This window comes from Dasypus novemcinctus, chromosome 19 (assembly GCF_030445035.2).
Source record: "Dasypus novemcinctus isolate mDasNov1 chromosome 19, mDasNov1.1.hap2, whole genome shotgun sequence".
NCBI lineage: Eukaryota > Metazoa > Chordata > Mammalia > Cingulata > Dasypodidae > Dasypus > Dasypus novemcinctus.
The window spans coordinates 17,292,238-17,310,883 of NC_080691.1; the positions used below are offsets into that span (position 1 = coordinate 17,292,238).

At 43.0% G+C, this 18,646-nt stretch overlaps 1 protein-coding gene across 1 annotated transcript in view; it reads right to left on the reverse strand.

The window, feature by feature from the left end:
- DNAH10 (dynein axonemal heavy chain 10) overlaps positions 1-18,646 on the reverse strand; it is a 185,448-nt gene that overhangs the window by 66,171 nt on the left and 100,631 nt on the right. The window contains exons 35-43 of the mRNA XM_058281259.2: positions 17,750-17,938; positions 15,463-15,609; positions 14,771-14,962; positions 13,606-13,724; positions 12,125-12,283; positions 6,015-6,150; positions 3,367-3,489; positions 2,004-2,138; positions 1,522-1,738 (exon numbers count right to left, since the gene is read on the reverse strand). Of these exons, the coding sequence (XP_058137242.1) occupies positions 1,522-1,738; positions 2,004-2,138; positions 3,367-3,489; positions 6,015-6,150; positions 12,125-12,283; positions 13,606-13,724; positions 14,771-14,962; positions 15,463-15,609; positions 17,750-17,938 (1,417 nt within the window). The remainder of the gene's footprint in view (positions 1-1,521; positions 1,739-2,003; positions 2,139-3,366; positions 3,490-6,014; positions 6,151-12,124; positions 12,284-13,605; positions 13,725-14,770; positions 14,963-15,462; positions 15,610-17,749; positions 17,939-18,646) is intronic.

The following is an 18,646-nucleotide window of genomic DNA, read 5'->3' on the forward strand; positions in this document are numbered from 1 at the left end:
AGAGGTTATCTGCTGAGACTGGGGAGATGTTAGGATGAAAATATGGGGAGGCAGAAGGTAAATGCCCTGTTGAGGCAGTAGAGAGAGCCACTTAGGGACACATATAAGTTGTAAGGTGACATGGAGGGAGAGCCTGGTTCAAGTTAGTCTGAATTCACAGATGCACCAGTCTTTATGGTTGTATGAGTTTCCCAACAGCCAGCAATCCCTGGAGAGGCAGAGAAGTCAATTTGGGTGTTCTTAGAAGGATTCAACAGAGTGACAATTAGGCAAGGGAGTTGGATGGATTTGGGCAAGAGTGGTTGGAGCAGTGGGCCACCTGCAATGGATGGGAAGCTGAAAGGAAGGAACCGCTGTTTGGGAGTTCAGAAGCTGATAAGAAGAAAGTTGAGTGATTGGCAATAGCAGTCTCCACAAGGTCACATTAGAACGAAGGTGGCAAGAGTGGGAATGAGAATTTATGCCTGCCAAGACAGAACGGTGTCAGGGGATGTGAGGGCCCAGGATAGGGTCAGGGACTGAGTTGCTGAAGCAGCACGCACAAGAAGATGTCTGGGAACAAGCTATCTGCAGGGCTATTCAAGTCCTCAAGATAAGAGCACAAGAAAATAAAAGTTAAGGACAAGACAGGGAGTGGAGCCAACATTGTCTCCAAGTGAGGGGTTTGCAGATGACAGCAACACGAAGTCAGGGTGGTGTACACAGCTGGGAAGCACAAACTCAAAGGAGCCTTCAGATGCTGAAAAAGAACAATCAGACTGCCACCAGAAAGAGCATGGCATTTAAAAATATGATTTCTTTGCTCAATTACTCTCCATTAGAAAGACCAGAGACCATTCTCTTTCAAACTTTAGAAAGTACACCCAGGTAAGGACTGTAGAACACAACTAACTTACAAATGTGTCTATCTGCCAAGCCATATTCAAACACCAGTAAGAGATGAACAGAGATCTCAAATACATACATTCCTTTAAGAATGCATATTTTTCTTCATATACAATCTTTAGAAAATGCACACTTTTCATTGTAGAGTCCCTTGAGAATGTACATTTTTCAGGGACAAACTTAAAACCTTAATATGATGATTGCCTATGAAAGATCTACAAATCCATACTTGATAGTCAACTGTAAATACTCAGAAATACAGCAGAATAATTAAGTTGTGGAACTTTAAGGCAATGACTTAACAAATAAACAACAAAAACACAAGAGAAAAGCCCAAAGCAGAAAAAAATTCAAAAAGGCTGCAGAATTTGAAATGTTAAGCAAAAAGAAGCAAGTGCCTAAGTCAGGTGAGAAAAAGTTTAGACACTTCAGGAAAGGCCCTTCTGAGGGCCTGGGTTTCTGCAGCAATTCAAGCATTTGAACTTCTCCCAAGGGTACCACTGGGGGCTCTGTTTCTCTACTACGCACAAAGTTGGAAAACCCATCTGAGCATAAACATGTGGAAGCAAGGGCACTTCCTTCAAAAGCCTAACCAAAAACACCCTGAGCAGGAAAACAGGTACACGCAGTTCCTACCTGGCAATTTCCCAGGACTGGCCCAAACCCCTGCTGTATCAGCAGTAGGCAGTGAAGCAATGCGTTTAATACATTCATCAAATTTAATCCTTCCATCCTCGATTAGAGAGGCCCCCAGGGAGCAATACAGAGCCTCTAGGAAGAAGCACTCCAGGAGATCGGGATCTTCTATTTCTCCTTCTAGCAACGCGTCCAACATCCTGGTCAACTGGGTTACCTGGTTCACAGGAAAATGCCTTGTTCAGCCCATATATTCCAACCCAAGGGTCAGTTCTGGTCATAAATCCTGGGATTCCAGAGTGAGAGGAACATATGACACGCCATATTGGTCCCAATGGACGGAGTCCAGCATCTTACCTTGCCCAGTGTCACAAAGGGAAGTATTGCATCTTGACAGTAACAAGCAATGTTTCAATCTATCTGTAGTTAGTCGATCTTTAGGGGTGAATTTCTTTTGGCTAACCATAGTAATGGTTTCTTACCATATTTAGCTCTGTCTGTGGAACGATAGTCTTCAGCTTATCTCCTTGTTTTCCATCGACTATTCCTTCTACTATCACAGCAGTAAGATAAGGCACATATTTCTCAAAGAGATTATTTAAATTGCCTTGCTCTATCTGAAAAAGAGCAAAATACCAAAGAAATTTCAAGGGCACTTTAATGAAATGGAAGTTAGTGGGAAGTTTTTCTTATCAAAAGAAGGGTGAGAAACTTCTAATGAATGATAAATTTGGCAGGTGTGTAAGCCCCAGTAATATTGCTTATTTCTGTAGAGAGAGTTGTCTTTCACACTATACTTATATTTAATTATGAAGCATTTCATTTCTCTTCCACAGAGGCTAGCCCACAACCCTGGGAAGGAGGGAGGTGGGATAACAGGTCCAATTTGACAAAAGAGGGGCTAATCGCCTTTGAGTTCAAGTGATGTGGCCAGAGTCATCCAGCAGAGTATAAACTAGTGGAAGGCCCCTCTCCCTATCAAGGCATTGGAACACAAGCAGGGATTCACAACTCCCTTGTGCACAGGACAGTGCCACGCCTAGTCTATCATGTTTCCCTTGGTCTTCTCTTCCCTGGGGTAATTATGTCCTGGTTCCAATTCCCCACCAGCCTAATGGCCCTCCTAGGGATACACCTAGGCCAACTGTGCCCCTTTGAGAATGCAGGCAGGATGACCTGGGTGGTCAGGTCACCATCCTGCACAGGGCACAGTCAATAAAGACTACTGTCGAGACAATACACATTTCTGAGCAACCATATGGCGTGTCACATGGTTTCAGGCCAACTGAAACTACAGGACCTCAGTTACCTGGTAAGTTGTGTCCATTATGTACTGCCTTCATCCAGTGAAGTGAAAGTTCAGACACTGGGCACCTTCTAGAGACAAGTCTCTCAGTAGCTGGGTTTGTCTGGACCAGGGGTTGGCAAACAGTAAGCCATGGGCCAAAGATGGCCTTCCATGTGTTTTTTGTTAATAAAGCTTTATTGGTACACAGTCATTTCATTTATATATTCTCTATGGTTGCTTTCATGTTACAATGGCCAAAAGTATCAGCTGCAAAAGAAATCATGTGGCCTACAAAGCCTAAACTATTTACCATTTGCTCCTTTACAGATGAAGTTTACTAGACTAACAAAATTATTACCTATCCCACCAGCTATGATTTATCTGGATATCTGATAAATACATCTTCCGTGTTTTCATTCCAATTTATTGACGTGTTCAGGGTCATGGGCAGGTCAAGATCAAGGTCATGGCTTTCAACTACAAACATCCCTCTGAGATGTTATTCAACTAGTCACAAATACTAATAACTTTAGGTTCAATTTAGAAATAATTTTCACCTTGTTTTGTCTTCGATTAACCCATTTTTTCCAGTATGGCTCATATTTTAAGTTTTTAGGATCCACATAAACCATCCCACATCGAGACACAGTAGCAGGGGAGGCATACTGTAAATCTCCAACCTGGAGAAATAAAGAAAATTGGTCATGTTTAAAACTATAAACAACTGGACTCCATGTTTAAGAGCCATGTGTTGTGTAAAGTTTTTAAAGTTATATAAAACCCAGGTCATACCCAGATTAACACAGTTTCAAGAGAAGGCTTCTGAGGACTTACGTCTGTGATAGGGAGATTGCACATTTATGATGTAACACATTTTTAATTTTTCTCTTAATATAATTGATGTGAAAATTAATACTTTTTTTAAAGATTTTTTTTAAAAATTTATCTACCCTTGTCCCCCTCCCCCGAGTTGTCTGCTCTCTGTGTCCATTCGCTGTGTGTTCTTCTGTGACTGCTTCTATCCTTATCAGTGGCACCGGGAATCTGTGTTTTCTTTTTGTTGCATCATCTTGACGTGTCAGCTCTCCGTGTGTGCGGTGCCATTCTTGGGCAGGCTGCACTTTATTTCTCACTGGGCGGCTCTCCTTATGGGGCGCACTCCTTGTGCGTGGGGCTCCCTTACGTGGGGGACACCCCTGTGTGGCACGGCACTCCTTGTACGCATCAACACTGCGCATGGGCCATCTCCACACAGGTCAAGGAGGCCTGGAGTTTGAACTGTGGACCTCCCATGTGGTAGGCAGATGCCCTATCCATTGGGCCAAGTCTGCTTCCCAATACATTTTATAATATCTGACAAAAATAGAAAAGTATAAAGAAGAAAATAAAGTGTCAAAAACCTTACTGCTCAGCCAAAAGATGGAAACAACCCAAGAGTCCATCAACAAATTACTGTATAAACAAAATATAGTATAAGTACAATGAAATACTATGCTGTAGTAAAAAGACATTAAACTGGGATGTATATGATAACATGGATGAATCTTGAAGACCCTATGCTAAGTGAAGTAAGCCAGACACAAAAGGACAAATATTTCATGGTCTCACTAATATAAACTAAATACTAAGAATAAACACATGTAGTTAAAACCTAGAGTACAGGTTATCAGGAGATAAGAGGAGGGATGAGAAGGACTACTGATGCTTAATGTATGTAGAAGTTTTAATTAACTTTATTGTAAAAGTGTGGAAACGGATAGAGTTGATGGTAACACATTATAGTGAGTAGCAGCTGGTTTATAAATGGGAATGTGGCAAGAAAGGGGGTAGTCTAGGGACATAAATGTCAATTGAAAGAAAACTGAAGAATAATCTAGGGACTGAATAACACAGTGGCCCAGAGGTGGATGAGAATTGTGGTTGACGGTACGGATGCAAGAGTGTCCTTCTGTAAGCTAGAGTGAATGTATATCACTATTGCAGGCTGGTAGGAATGTGGCGAAGCATGGGAAAAATAAAATTGGTATGACCTATGGACTATGGTTACAGCAATACTGTAATATTCCTGCATCAATGCCAGAGAAGTACTGTGTTGATGGAGAATATGGAAAAAGTGTTCTAAACGTATATTATAGACCATGGTTGGTGGTAATATTATCTCATAATCTGTAACAAATATTCCACCACAGTGTGGTGTGCTGGTGAAGTGGTTTTGTAGGGGAATTCCACATATGTGTATGATTGCTTTATAAGTTCACAACTTTTGTAATAAAAATATATTTTTAAAAATTCTACCATACAGAGACAAACACTGTTTTGAAGATTTTTCCTTTGTATCTTTTTAACATAATTGAGATCAGCTAATATAAATCATAGTAAGTAAGCATCTAAGCCAGAAATGTTAGCTCAGCTCTATAAGAAAAAAGACACATTTCAATTAGCCAATCAGATAACAATATGCACAAATGCCTGTGTACCATGGCTGCACAGATAAATTTTTCAGGCCAAGTTAAGAAATGCATTAATATTAAGCTGAAGTGAAAGAAACTCTCAAGGTCAAAGCTGTGAAATATGCCCAGAGGGCAAGCAGTTCATGTTATAAGCAAGGGGTCGAGGGCCATGGAGAATGGTCTCCAAGAAGAAAAAAAAAAAGAACAACAGAACACACAATATGGTAGAAGGTTTGGAAAGAGAAATAAGGATAAGGAAAAAGCAAATAGTGCAAGGGAAAAAAAAGAAGGTAATTAGAAACTTCAGGAAATGCAAATAACTCTAAAAGAAAGTTAACTTAAGCACAGTATCCTAGTTCTGTAGTAAATAATATTTCCATATTCACAATCATATAACTACTATTTACTGATATAGTGATATACTGTTGAGGGGGTAGGCTGGTGGTATAAGAGATGACTCTTCATAGCAGTCAGTCAACAGATAATGTGTAAACTTGATAAAGAAAGAACATGCTGGGCATAGTACTTACAAATACCGAGGTAACTTCCAGAAGAAACAACTTGAGTGAAAAGTAGCTGCCTTTGTGGCACAGGAGAGAAGGGCTGGGGGAGCATGTGAAGAGCACAGAGTTGTACATCATAAACTTCTGCATGGTTTATTTGTTGTAGTCACCTATATTTATTACTACTATAGTAAACATTTAAAATTTAAATTAAAAGATTTGTGCTTAAAATTATTTTTCATTGCTACTTGCCTCAAACAGCAGAGCACAGTGTGCTTGAAGTCGAATGCGCTCTCCATTGGCCAACGTCAACAGTTTGTTGTCATCCATCACAGAATTCATGTTTTCCACCCACAGGGCATCCACATCGCCATCAAATAAGATATATCTGTGGCAACCAAAGAAAGGAGCCATGAACCCTGGAGAGCTGCCATGCATGGGACTTGGGCAGTGTGCCCATTCACATTGAACATCTATTCCCAGGGCTCTCCAGCCAGGACCCGAGCCAGAGCACCCTACCTGCTCCACAGGCAAGACCAGAGGGCGCATGACAACTGTTTGAATAACTCACCCTCTGTGGCAGTTTGAGATTTTTTATGAATTCCAAAAAGAGAGATTATGTTTGTAAACTGGTCTGTTCCTCCAGGCGTGATAACCCTTTGATTGCATTAAATTTAGCTGAGATGCCTTTGATTCAATTATGTTAAGGTTTAGGCTTTGATTCAATCACATATTACAGCCCAACTCAGCATGGAGTCCCCACCCCCTTGGTCAGAAGAAGAAATAGACTCTCACACAGAAGTAGATATACAGAGAGGAACACAGAGGAAGAGAGAGAGCTCATTAGACATGATCCTTCAGCCCTAGGAAGATAAATGAGCCAGCCAGTCTACAGGTGACCTTGTGAAGAGAACAGAGCAGCAGAGTCCAGAAAGGAGAGAAATGAGCCTTATGCCAGCCTATAGCTGAGAATGGAAGAAGCTGAGACCGTGGAGCCTTAAGAGGAAAGAGGAAAGCTGAACCCTCACAGATATCACCCGCTATCTTGCATCAATACATGGCAACAGACTTTGGGTGAGAAAGTACCTTTTAAGTAACCTTGAATTGGACTCTTTAGGACCTTGTGACTATAAGCTTCTACCCCAAATAAGTACCCTTTATAAAAGTCAACAGATTTCTGGTACTTTTTTTTTTTTTTTTTTTTTTTTTTTTTTTTAAAGATTTATTTATTTATTTAATTTCCCCCCCTCCCCTGGTTGTCTGTTCTCGGTGTCTATTTGCTGCGTCTTGTTTCTTTGTCCGCTGCGTCTTGTTTCTTTGTCCGCTTCTGTTGTCGTCAGCGGCACGGGAAGCGTGGGCGGCGCCATTCCTGGGCAGGCTGCTCTTTCTTTTCACGCTGGGCGGCTTTCCTCACGGGCGCACTCCTTGCGCGTGGGGCTCCCCCACGCGGGGGACACCCTTGCGTGGCAAGGCACTCCTTGCGCGCATCAGCGCTGCGCATGGCCAGCTCCACACGGGTCGAGGAGGCCCGGGGTTTGAACCGCGGACCTCCCATATGGTAGACGGGCGCCCTAACCACTGGGCCAAAGTCCGTTTCCCTGATTTCTGGTACTTTATATCAGCACCCTTTTGACTGACTAATATAGAATTTGGTACCAGGGATGGGATGATGCTTTTGCAAATACCAAAATCCTGGAATGTTTTTTATAAATGCATAAGGAGTATTTTTTGGAGGAATTGTGAGATGCTTGATGGAAAAGGCCTAGATTGCTTTGAAGAGACTGTTGGTAGTAATATGGAGCCTAAGTTATTTTTTATAAGGCCTTAAAAGGAAATAATTATGAGATGCTTGATAGAAAAGGCCTAGAGGGCTTTGAAGAGACTGTTGGTAGGAATATGGACACCAAAGAGACTTTTTACGAGGCCTTAGAAGTAAATGATGAGGTTATTATTGGAAACTGGAGGAAAGGCGATAGGTGTTTTAAAGTCACAGAGAAATTAGCAAGATTAACTCCAGATGTTTTATGGAAAGCAGAATTTGAAAAAGGCGAGCCTTGGCACTTAGCTGAAGAACTTTCCAAAGTAAACTCACATAATCTGACTTGGCTTCTCCTTACACCTTATAGTAAAATGCTAGATGAGAGAGATAAGCTGAGAACTGAATTGATGAGCACAATGAAACCAGAAATCGATTCCAGAAACTCCAGGCCTCTAAAAATAAAGGCCCCAGCTGATAGTGCCCCATTTGAGGAATTAACTGAACTTGTAACTTGTAAGTCAGAATTGAAAATGCATGGGAAACGGACTTTGGCCCAGTGGTTAGGGCGTCCGTCTACCACATGGGAGGTCCGCGGTTCAAGCCCCGGGCCTCCTTGACCCGTGTGGAGCTGGCCCATGCGCAGTGCTGATGTGCACAGGAAGTGCCCTGCCACGCAGGGGTGTCCCCCGCGTAGGGAGCCCTACGCGCAAGGAGTGCACCCATAAGGAGAGCCACCCAGCGCGAAGGAGGGAGCAGCCTGCAGAGGAATGGCGCCGCCCACACTTCCTGTGCCGCTGACGACAACAGAAGCGGACAAAGAAACAAGACGCAGCAAAAAGACACAGAAAACAGACAACCGGGGGAGGGGAGGGGAATTAAATAAATAAAAATAAATCTTTAAAAAAAAAAAAAAAAAAGAATTGAAAATGCAGTTATCCAGGAAAGATTTGTGAAAAGTCTTACTGTCTGATAGCTTGGACCCCTGCTTCCTGCATGCTAAAACAAGCTTTCTGAGAGAGCTGTATGAACAAAATCACTGTCAGCCTGGACTAAAAGGGACATGCAGGGGAGAGATGGAAGGGAAAACAGCTTTAAAAGGAAAACCATGGAAGCTGAGATCTGGAATTAAGACATCTCCTTGGGCCAAGAGAGGAACCCCACCCATGTGTACAGACAGGGTGAGTTTGCCCGAGCAGTAGAAGAGGGTGGATGCTCCAGGTCACTGTTCAGGGAGAGTTTTGCCATCCCAGCTTACAGAGAGGGTGGAGCACATTCCCCAAGGGTTGGGGAGAGTGAGGTCAATACTCCATAGGTCTAAGAAGGGCAGGCTTGTCCCCCATGGACTAGGAAAGGCCAGGTTGCCAACTCATTGCTCTGAAAGAGTTGGGCTTGTACACCAGAGATTAGGGAGAATGTTGCTGTCACCTCCCTGTACAAAGGGGGCTGAGACTGTATCCCAGAGATTGGGGAAGGAGTGGCCATCATCTCAATGTTCTTGGAGGGTGAGGTCTGGAGCTTGGTGAAGCTTGATGAGGGTAGAACCAAGAACATGGCCATTGGGCAAGCCTGTTGAAAGGATGGGCCCCCATGAGGTCCCAGGGAGAAGAAACCATCATCTTGAGAATGACTCTCATACTCTGAAGTCTAATGAAGTATGCCTTGCTGGTATACGGAATGGTAGGGGACCCATGACTCATCCTTTCCTCCCAAATTCCCTTTATGGTAATGCAAATGTTAATCCTTTGTCGCTTTGTATATTGGAGGCAGATAAATTGTTTTGTAAATTTCAGAGATCTACAGCCAGATGGGACTTTGCCCCAAGACAAACTATATTTCTTTAAACTGATTGTGATATGATTTTGAACTTAACATTGCTAACTGAAAGGATTTAAGGTTTTTGAATATTGTAATGTCTTTTGGGAATTAAGAGGGTGGAGTGTGGCAGTTTGAGATTATTTATGAATTCCAAAAAGAGAGATTATGTTTGTAAACTGGTCTGTTCCTCTGGGCATGATAACCTTTTGATTGTATTAGATTCAGCTAAGATGTCTGATTAAATTATGTTAAGATTAGGGCTTTAATTCAACCATGTCATTACAGTGTGACTCAGCAATGAGTCCCAAACCCCTTGGGCTGATAAAGCAGACTCTCACATGGAAGTAGATACACAGAGAAGAAGAATACAGAGGAAGAGAGACAGCTCATTGGACAGAACCTTGCAGCCCCAAGAAGAGAGATGACCCAGAGAGTCTACAGTTGAGATCAGAAGAAGCTGGGACCACAGAGCCTTAAGAGGAAAGAGAAAGGAAGGCTAAACCCTCACAGACATTATCCTCCATCTTGCATGAACATGTGGCAACTGACTTTGGGTGAGAAAGTACCTCTTAAGGAACCTTGAGTTGGACTCTTTAGGGCCTCATGACTATAAGCTTCTACCCCAAATAAATACCCTTTATGAAAGCCTACAGATTTCTGTACCCCTTTGGCTGACTAATGCGTCCACATTTAAGAATCTGGAAAGGTCACACAAAATCTGGATTTCCTGCTTCTCTGGTAAACTGGAAGGTCTGACAACACAGACCGGCATTCCTGCTTGGGAACAGTCTGCTGAAGGTGAGCAGTAGCTGCCCAAGGAAGACAAGGTGCACTCTCCCTCCAGAGAGTCACGGTCTACCCCCAAACCTTCTATTCTTTTCCTAAATCTGAGGCTGAGCATCAGTTGCCATTTATTATTGGTTTTGATCACTCTGGTTGATAAAGTTAAGAGGCAGGGGAAGCATTTCATATGCCCAAGTAATGAGGCTCACTTCATTTGCATATGCTCCCTGCAGGGCCCCTGGAAGCATCCGAGTTTACAAGCCCTGGTTTGTATACCAACTGTCCTGGTTGCAGTTCTACTTTGGCTTCAAAGCCTAAGATGTTGAAGCTACTATGACCCTTCAATTATGAGGCTATGATGGTTCACACCAGAGCAAAGACCTTCTCCAAAGGACCAACAGTATTCTCAGATGGTGTTGGAATAATTCACTTATATAAGCAGTTGGATTTCTTCAATGTTAACATTTTCTCTTCTTTCAATATTTTTTTCCTTTTTAGCTTTTTATTTTAAGATAATTTCAAACCTAGAGTAATAAGAATAGACTAGCACCCAAAAACACACCCTCTATATTCTTCACGCAGATTTTCTAATTATTATTTTACCACATTCATGCATACGCACTTTCTCTCTCTAAATCATCTGACAGTAAATTTCAGGCATACCCTTTCATTCCTAAATACTTCAGCAAGTATTTCCTAAGAACAAGCACCTTCTCTTACACAGAAGAAATTTAACATGGGTACAATATTACTAATACGCAGTCATAGTCAAATGTCACCAATTGTTCCAACAGAAAATCTCCATTTCAAAACCATCCTAGGAATAGAAGATTCAGGATATCATCAATAGATGCCAAAACCACTGAGTGAAGTCCTGATAAGGAACAGGATATTTGCATAGTCTTAGGGTCTTTCCCCACAGATTGCATTATCAATTGCAAAGGAAAAAATGGCAGATGCCTTAACTAGAGGAGCAAAGTCAATCTCACCAATAAAGGAATAAACCAGCATCAGATAAAGCTTCTGATAAAACTCACTGTGGACACATGGGAAATTTTGTGTGATTCCTGCCAAAGATGCATAGCCCAAATCTAATCATAGGGAAGCATCAGACAAATCCAAACTGAAGGCATTCTATTAAGTGGCCAGACTGGATGGTTCCAAAACACAAGGCCAGGAAGGACTAAGAAATTCTGCTCGAGATTAGAGGAAGCCAATGGGACAGGACAAATGAATGCAGTGAATCCAGAACTGGATTTTGCTATTTAATCAAATACCACTCTAGGTGTGGCTGTGAAGGTATTTTGTAGATGAGGTTAACATCCACAATCAGTTGACTTTAAGTCAATGGGATTACCCTCCATCATGTGTGCAGACTCCTTCCAATCAATTGAACGGCCTTCAGAGAAATAACTGAGGTATCCTGGAGAAGGAAAACTTCTGCTTCAAGACTGCAGCATCAACTTGTGCCTGAGTTTCCAGTCTGCCAGTCTCCCCTATGGATTTCAGATGTGCCAGTCCCCACAAATCCATAGGATAAATTAGCTCAGTTTCTCTGAGGAACCCTGACAGGGTACGAATGGAGCATCTCCCCACCCGGCCTCACCTGACCCTCACCAGCAGGAGGGCAGGCATATCAACTGTCTTGCCGTGTCTCATGGTCACAAGGGCAGCCTGGCTCAAGGTCAGGCAGCCCGAGTCCACACCGCTAGCATTGAGGCAAGTTTCTTAACTTCTCCAGGCCTCAGTTTCCTCAGCAGTAAGATGGGGACAATCACAGTACCTGCCACACAGGGCTGTTGAGAAGGCTGATGCAGGTGATACATGTAAGAGCTCTGAGAAGGGCACCTGGCCTTTCATAAGCAGAGCCTCTTGATTTGAGTCCAGGGCTGTTTAAGTTCAAGCATGGCACTGCAATACTATATTTAATCTTGCCATTATTTGTAATGTTAGCTAATTAACATTAATTACCCCAGGTTCTGTCCTACCTAACAAAGGTACTCACTTGCGCTCCTTCTTATCCGTTGGCTTGTTGATCTCCCTGAAGATGTTTGACAAAACTCCATCTGTCCAGTCTCGGGTGGTGGGATCCAGAATGCCGTAGAGTTCTATGACACTGACAGCTTTGGGGTTCAGGATGTACAGCTTTGTCACCAGCCCAAGCCTAGATCGAAGGAGGGGCTTCAGCTGTGGTTGAGGAGGCTAGGTGCATTAGGAAAACAAGCTGCACCAGGTAAGATGTTTCCAACATTAAACAAATGTTTAAATGCAACATTTAAAATGCAATCCATTCAAACAACTCCTGGTCTCTCTATTCACTGTTAATGGTTACACTAAAATATAGAGCAACCACGATTCACTGAAAATTGGCCCCAACACAAACGAGGCCTCAGTTAAAGCATGGCTTTGCCCTATGAAGGTAACTTTTGTGATATTATCAGCATTGGTATAGAGGAAACAATACTCCATCATCCAGGATAATAGAACAAGACCTTGGAAAACTCATGTTTATCCCTGGCATTTACAGATGACCTCTGCTCTGCGTTGCTACTTTAAAAACCACGTGGCAGGTCATTCCCACTATAATGCCTGCAAATTCCCACAGCGCCATGTAACTCATCTAGAGAAAGAAACATCACATAAGCCACAGTTCAAAGTTAGCAATAATAATAATAACATGCATTCACCAGAACAAAGAAGGTAACACAGGACAACTACAGGAGAGCCCACCTAAAATTAGCAAGCCATTGTCCACTGGTTTTCTTTGACTAAATAATCATAGGAAAAACATGCAGAAATAACGGTAAGAAACGACATTCATTTACTCTTGAGATTATCTTATAGACTATCTAGAAATGATAATGTCAGAAAGATTATAATGCTTGATTTAGAATTTTAGATTTTTTTGCTTGAATATTAGCATTCGCTGAGGTCCTTTTGGAATCTAGTTACTGCTTAGAAGTGAAGTGAGATGTCCAAAAATCCATTTTCAGTCTAAGGTATACCACAGGCCTCTCTGATATTCTATATATGAGTGTGAGAGCCCTTTTCCTTCTAGCAGAATTGTGCCTGCAGGTTTGGGAAGGCATCTGGGGAGAAGACACTCTTTTCTGCCCTCCAATACCACAGCAGTTTTGCCTAATCATGGGTCCTGGCTGACTTAAATGGAGCAATCAGCACACCAAATGCATATGACCTACGAACTTATTTTTCAAAATATGTTCATAGAATGTTTTGCGAAATTTTCATTTCACAAACCTAGTCACAGTCTGATATGCAAAGGGGTTATATATCCCTTTGTATTCTGAAATATACTGACTAAATCAGCAATGAAACAAGTAGAGGCACTCTGAGCTTAAAAGGGTATTTAGGATAAATGCACCCTTCCAGGAAAACAGAAAGTGAAGTGGGACTGGACTAGCTAATGCTGCCACCAACGGACGGTGAAGCCAGCCTGGCAACCAGCGCTCCCACAGCTGCACTTACTTGGTCTGGGCCTGACACAAAGCGTTAATGACCACAGACTTGCCCCCTCCGGTAGGCCCCACCACCATTGTTGTGTGGCGGGTCAGCATGGTCTCGAACATTTGCACCACTTTATCCACCTGCAGGAGAGATGTTGACGGCTGGGTTGAAATATGTCTTTTTTTAATTAACAGCAGCTTTATTGAGATATAATTCACATACCATATAATTCACCAATTTAAAGTGTACAATTCAGTGGTTTTCTGTATGTTCACAGAGTTGGGCATCCATTCCCACAATTTTAGAATCAATTTATGAATTTTTCATCACCCCAAAAAGAAGCCCTGTACTCTTTAGCCATTAGCCTCCCAATTCCCCTACCTCCCCTGATGTCTGGCAACTACTAATCTACAGTCTTGTCTCTATAGATTTGCCTATTCTGGACATTTCATATAAATAGACATACAATTTGTGGTCTTTTATGACTGGCTTCTTTCACACAAAAGAATTTTTCGAGTTTTTTCTGTGTGTCAGAACTTCATTCCTTTTTATGGCTGAATAATATTTCATTATTGAATATGAATATGCCATATTTCATTTATCCATTCATCAGCTGATGCACATTTGGGATGTTTCTAATGTTGAGCTATTAAAATAACGCTGCTATGAACATTCAGGACGTGTTTTGTGTGGATGTGTTTTCATTTCTCTTGGAGGAACTGCCAGACCATTTTCCAAGGTGGCTCACCATTTCACATTCCCGCCAGAAAACACATCTTTCTAAACAACTAACTCCAGAGAAAAGGTCAAAGCTGAGAGAGGTACAGCGAGCCGTCCTCCATGGCTGGCACCTAAGATTCCGGGCTGCCAAGGCAGCCACCCAGCCCTGCAGCTCTGGGCATTTATATCTCAGCAGAACATGTCCATATAATGACAACATAGCCAGCCCTACAGGCTGCAGATGACCAAAATTCTACCCTAGCAACATCTAATTTAATGTTTTAAAACAAGTATGACTCCGATTTTAAAAACAACAACAATGGGGGATGTGGTGGGGGAAGAACATTAGATGTGTGGGCCCCAAAACAAAGTTTTTAAGTTCTCTGATCACATTGTGCTAAAAAAGGATTGACTGAAAGGAATCAGAGAAAGTCAAAGCGAGCTCTCATTTCCAGCTCAGTTGTACCTGAACAGGTAAGACAACATAGCCATTCTCTTCCAGCACTTGTTCTACTGCATCATTGAAATCGGGGTAGCGGACACGGGGGCAGTCTAGTCCAGGAAACAGATCAGAAATCAGACCGAGGAAAAGAGGGACATCTTCAAACACAAACTTGGGCAGATTCATGTCCCGTAGTGCCCGCATCAGTACCACATCCTAGATGAAATGAAACACAGATGTTTTCAAAGCTATTTCCCAATGCACTGAAAACCCTTTTAGAAAATATAAAATGATGGCAAACATTGCAAACACACGAGTCTATTGCCCACAGGACGGCATTCACTGAGCTGTGCTTTGGAGTAGAGTCCCATGTGAAAGAAACATGCTTTTATTACAAAGAGGAAAAAAACTCATGTACATGCTTTGGCAAGAGGGGGTTATCCCCACCCCTCCACCCCACTGTCCTGACACTACTGATGGATTATTATTGATGTTTTGTAAATGGTGGCACTGAACCTCCCCTTGGAGTGATAAGTCCAATTAGAAGAAAACAATATAAGTAAGAGAACAAATGAAGGCCAGAAAAATAAATGAAGTGACAGTAGGACTTGAAACTGTCAATTAATACTGTTTTATACCCCATCTCCATCCCAGAATTTATTCCATACACGTGAACTGAGTGACCAATCAGGGAACGTTTGTGCGTGTGCCCCTACCTCCTTGAGATCCGCAGAGCCCCTCTTCAGCTCACCAGCCATGACCAGCACTGATTTTAGGGCTCTGAGTCCAAAGTCATAGTGATGCTGCTTGGAGAGCTGCTCCCGGGCCAGCTTATACAGAACAGTCATCTTTTTGGCCAGAATCTTTTTGATAAAAGATAATAAAAAATAAATAAAATAAAGTGAAGGCAAAGAATATCACTATACAATGGAAATGGACATAAAGGTGTTCAAAGCTGCTCTATATAGATAAGCAAATCTTGCCTCTAATTTTCAGAAATACCAGGGTGGACCCTTAGTTTTTAACTATTACAAATCAGGAATTAAATTAAATACCAAAATTTGATGACTCTCCAAAAAGCCAGGGGAAATCTTAATCTCCTTAATGGAAAGAACAGAATCTTTTGAGGACTGAATCCTGTCCCCCCTAAAAGTCGTGTTCAGGCCCCAACCCCTGGACCTGGGGGTGTGAACCCATTTGTAAACAGGACCTTGGAAGACGTTATTGGTTAAGGTGCCCAAACTGAATGAGGGGGGCCTTCATCCAATATGGATGAAGTCCTTATAAGCAAAGGACATAGGACCCTGAAAGACAGAAGCCACAAGGAGCAGCCAGAAGCTAGAAGTCAACAGAACCCAGAAGACAAAGAAGACGCTGCCATGTGAATTTCCACGTGACAGAAAAGCCAAGGACCATCGCCAGCCACCAGCCCCACACCACCAAGTCTTCAGGGAGAAAGTGTCGCCCTGTGGATGCCTTGATTGTGGACTTCTCCTAGTCTTAAAACCGAGAGCCGGGCAGCAGACTTGGCCCAGTGGTTAGGGCGTCCGTCTACCACATGGGAGGTCCACGGTTCAAACCCCGGGCCTCCTTGACCCGTGTGGAGCTGGCCCATGCGCAGTGCTGATGCGCGCAAGGAGTGCCCTGCCACGCAGGGGGTGTCCCCCGTGTAGGGGAGTCCCATGCACAAGGAGTGTGCCCCATGAGGAGAGCCACCCAGCATGAAAGAAAGTGCAGCCTGCCCAGGAATGGTGCCACACACACGGAGAGCTGACACAACAAGATGACACAACAAAAAGAAACACAGATTCCCATGCCACTGACAACAACAGAAGCAGACAGAGACGACGCAGCAAACAGATACAGAGAACAGACAACTGGGGTTGGGAGGAAGGGGAGGGAAATAAATAAATAAATAAATGAATCTTTAAAAAACAAAACAAAAAAAACAAAAAACCAAGAGCCAATAAATTCCCATTGTCTAAGCTAACCCATTCTATGGTATTTGTTTCAACAGCCAGGAAACTGAAGCAGAACCCATTCAACTTTTTAAATTACAGTGATCAAACTTTAAAAACATGCTTCTTGCTCACTGTGGCCTAAACATATTACTGAGGCTTCTCTCATAGCCATTTTGAGGACAAGTCAGACACCTCATCTATGTTAAGGACCGAAAACCTGCTTCTTGTCCCCGGCACTGGCATGGGCACTTTGGAAATGAAAACAAGAACCGCCCTAAATCAAAATGCCGATGATATGGCAGAAGACAAGAGTCTTTTTTTTTTTAATTTGCAGAAAAGCAATCTAACACTCCTTTTTTGTTAAAAGTATAGGTTACTTTGTATGTTTTCCAGGACCTTCTGAGAACATGTATATGCATACTTTTATATAGACATATAGAGAGGATAAAGGAGTTACCTGTAAATTTTTAAGCCGTATCCTCAAAGGGCTGCATACTGTGTGATTCCATTTATAGGACATTCCCAAAGTGACACAGTCAGAGTGATGGGGGACAGATCAGTGGTCGTCAGGGGTCAGGTTGGGGGAGTGTGTGTGACTATGAAAGGGAACACAAGGGAGCTGCTTTGTGCTTTGTGATGGAGCAGTCCTGAACCCTGACTGCAGTGGGGCGGTCCTGTACCCCAGTTATGATGGTGGTTACTTGAGTTTACACAAGTGGTAAAATGTCACAGATCTATACACACACACACCAAAAGAAGGAGGGGGGCATAAAAAACTGATGAAATTGAATAACAGTCTGTGCCAGTAAATTGCGTTGTGCCAACCTCCTGCTCCTGGACTTGACAATGTGCGTGGTTGTGTAAGGTATGGGGGGGCCGGGGGGATGGGTACATGGGAACCCCTATACTATTTTTGCAACTTCTTGTGAGTCTTAAATTCTTGCAATATGAGAAGCTAAAATATAAATAGTGGGGGTGTTGGAATAAAGGAATCTAAAAGCCTCGCAGAACCAGAGTTTGGGGAAGCGCGGCCGAGGCCCACCTTGGCCCACAGGAAGCCCTCGGAGAAGAGCATGATCTCGCAGATCTGCTGCAGGTCCGGCACGATGACCACCACCGGCCTGAAGAGGGCCTTCACCGACTCGGGCAGCTCCGTGCGGCCGGCATAGCCCGGGTTCATGGTGATGAAAATGCCCATGCGTGAGTCCAGGGTGATCTCCTGCCCTTCGAACTGGGAGCAAGGGGGGAAAAGGAGGGTTATGAGGTCTGTCCAGCCCAGCTCAGGGGAAAGGAGGCCAGGGCGAGCTAGACGGGTATGAGGCTGACAGCACCACTGGTGTCCTTTTTTGTATAAGGCTTCCATCTTCTGGGCAGGGCATGTCTTGGCTGACATCCCCACTCTGATCTGAACCAGGGGTCTCGACACTTGAGAAGGGGCTGATGACAGGCAAAAAGTGTAGCCTGGACTTGATCTGACAATCTGCCACATAATCGCAGTATGACCCTCCACAGGTTACTTAGCTTCTCTGAGTCCCAGTTTCCTTTTCTACAAGACAGGGATACAACCTACCTTGCAGCATGGTGGTGGAGATTAAATGAGACGATCTACCTAAGATAGGCCCAATACTTCACACAAAGCAGATTTTCATCAATGCTAGTTGCCATCCCTTCTTGTTCCCACCTCCACACTGACCCGGGTACCTGGACTTAATGGGGTTAACTTGTCCTAAAGAATTCCACCTCCGCTTCCTTTAAGAAACCTCCAGCTGTCCCAGGTACCAACAAACTGTAGGAATCTCCTATATTTTTTAGTCTCTTTAGCCTAAAGTTGAGCCTTCATTGCCTCTCGTGAACTTTTCTATTAAGATCTTATTATTTTATTTCTTTTAGGTGTCCATCGGCTAGATAGAGGATAGGAAAATTTATTTTTATGAGGTAT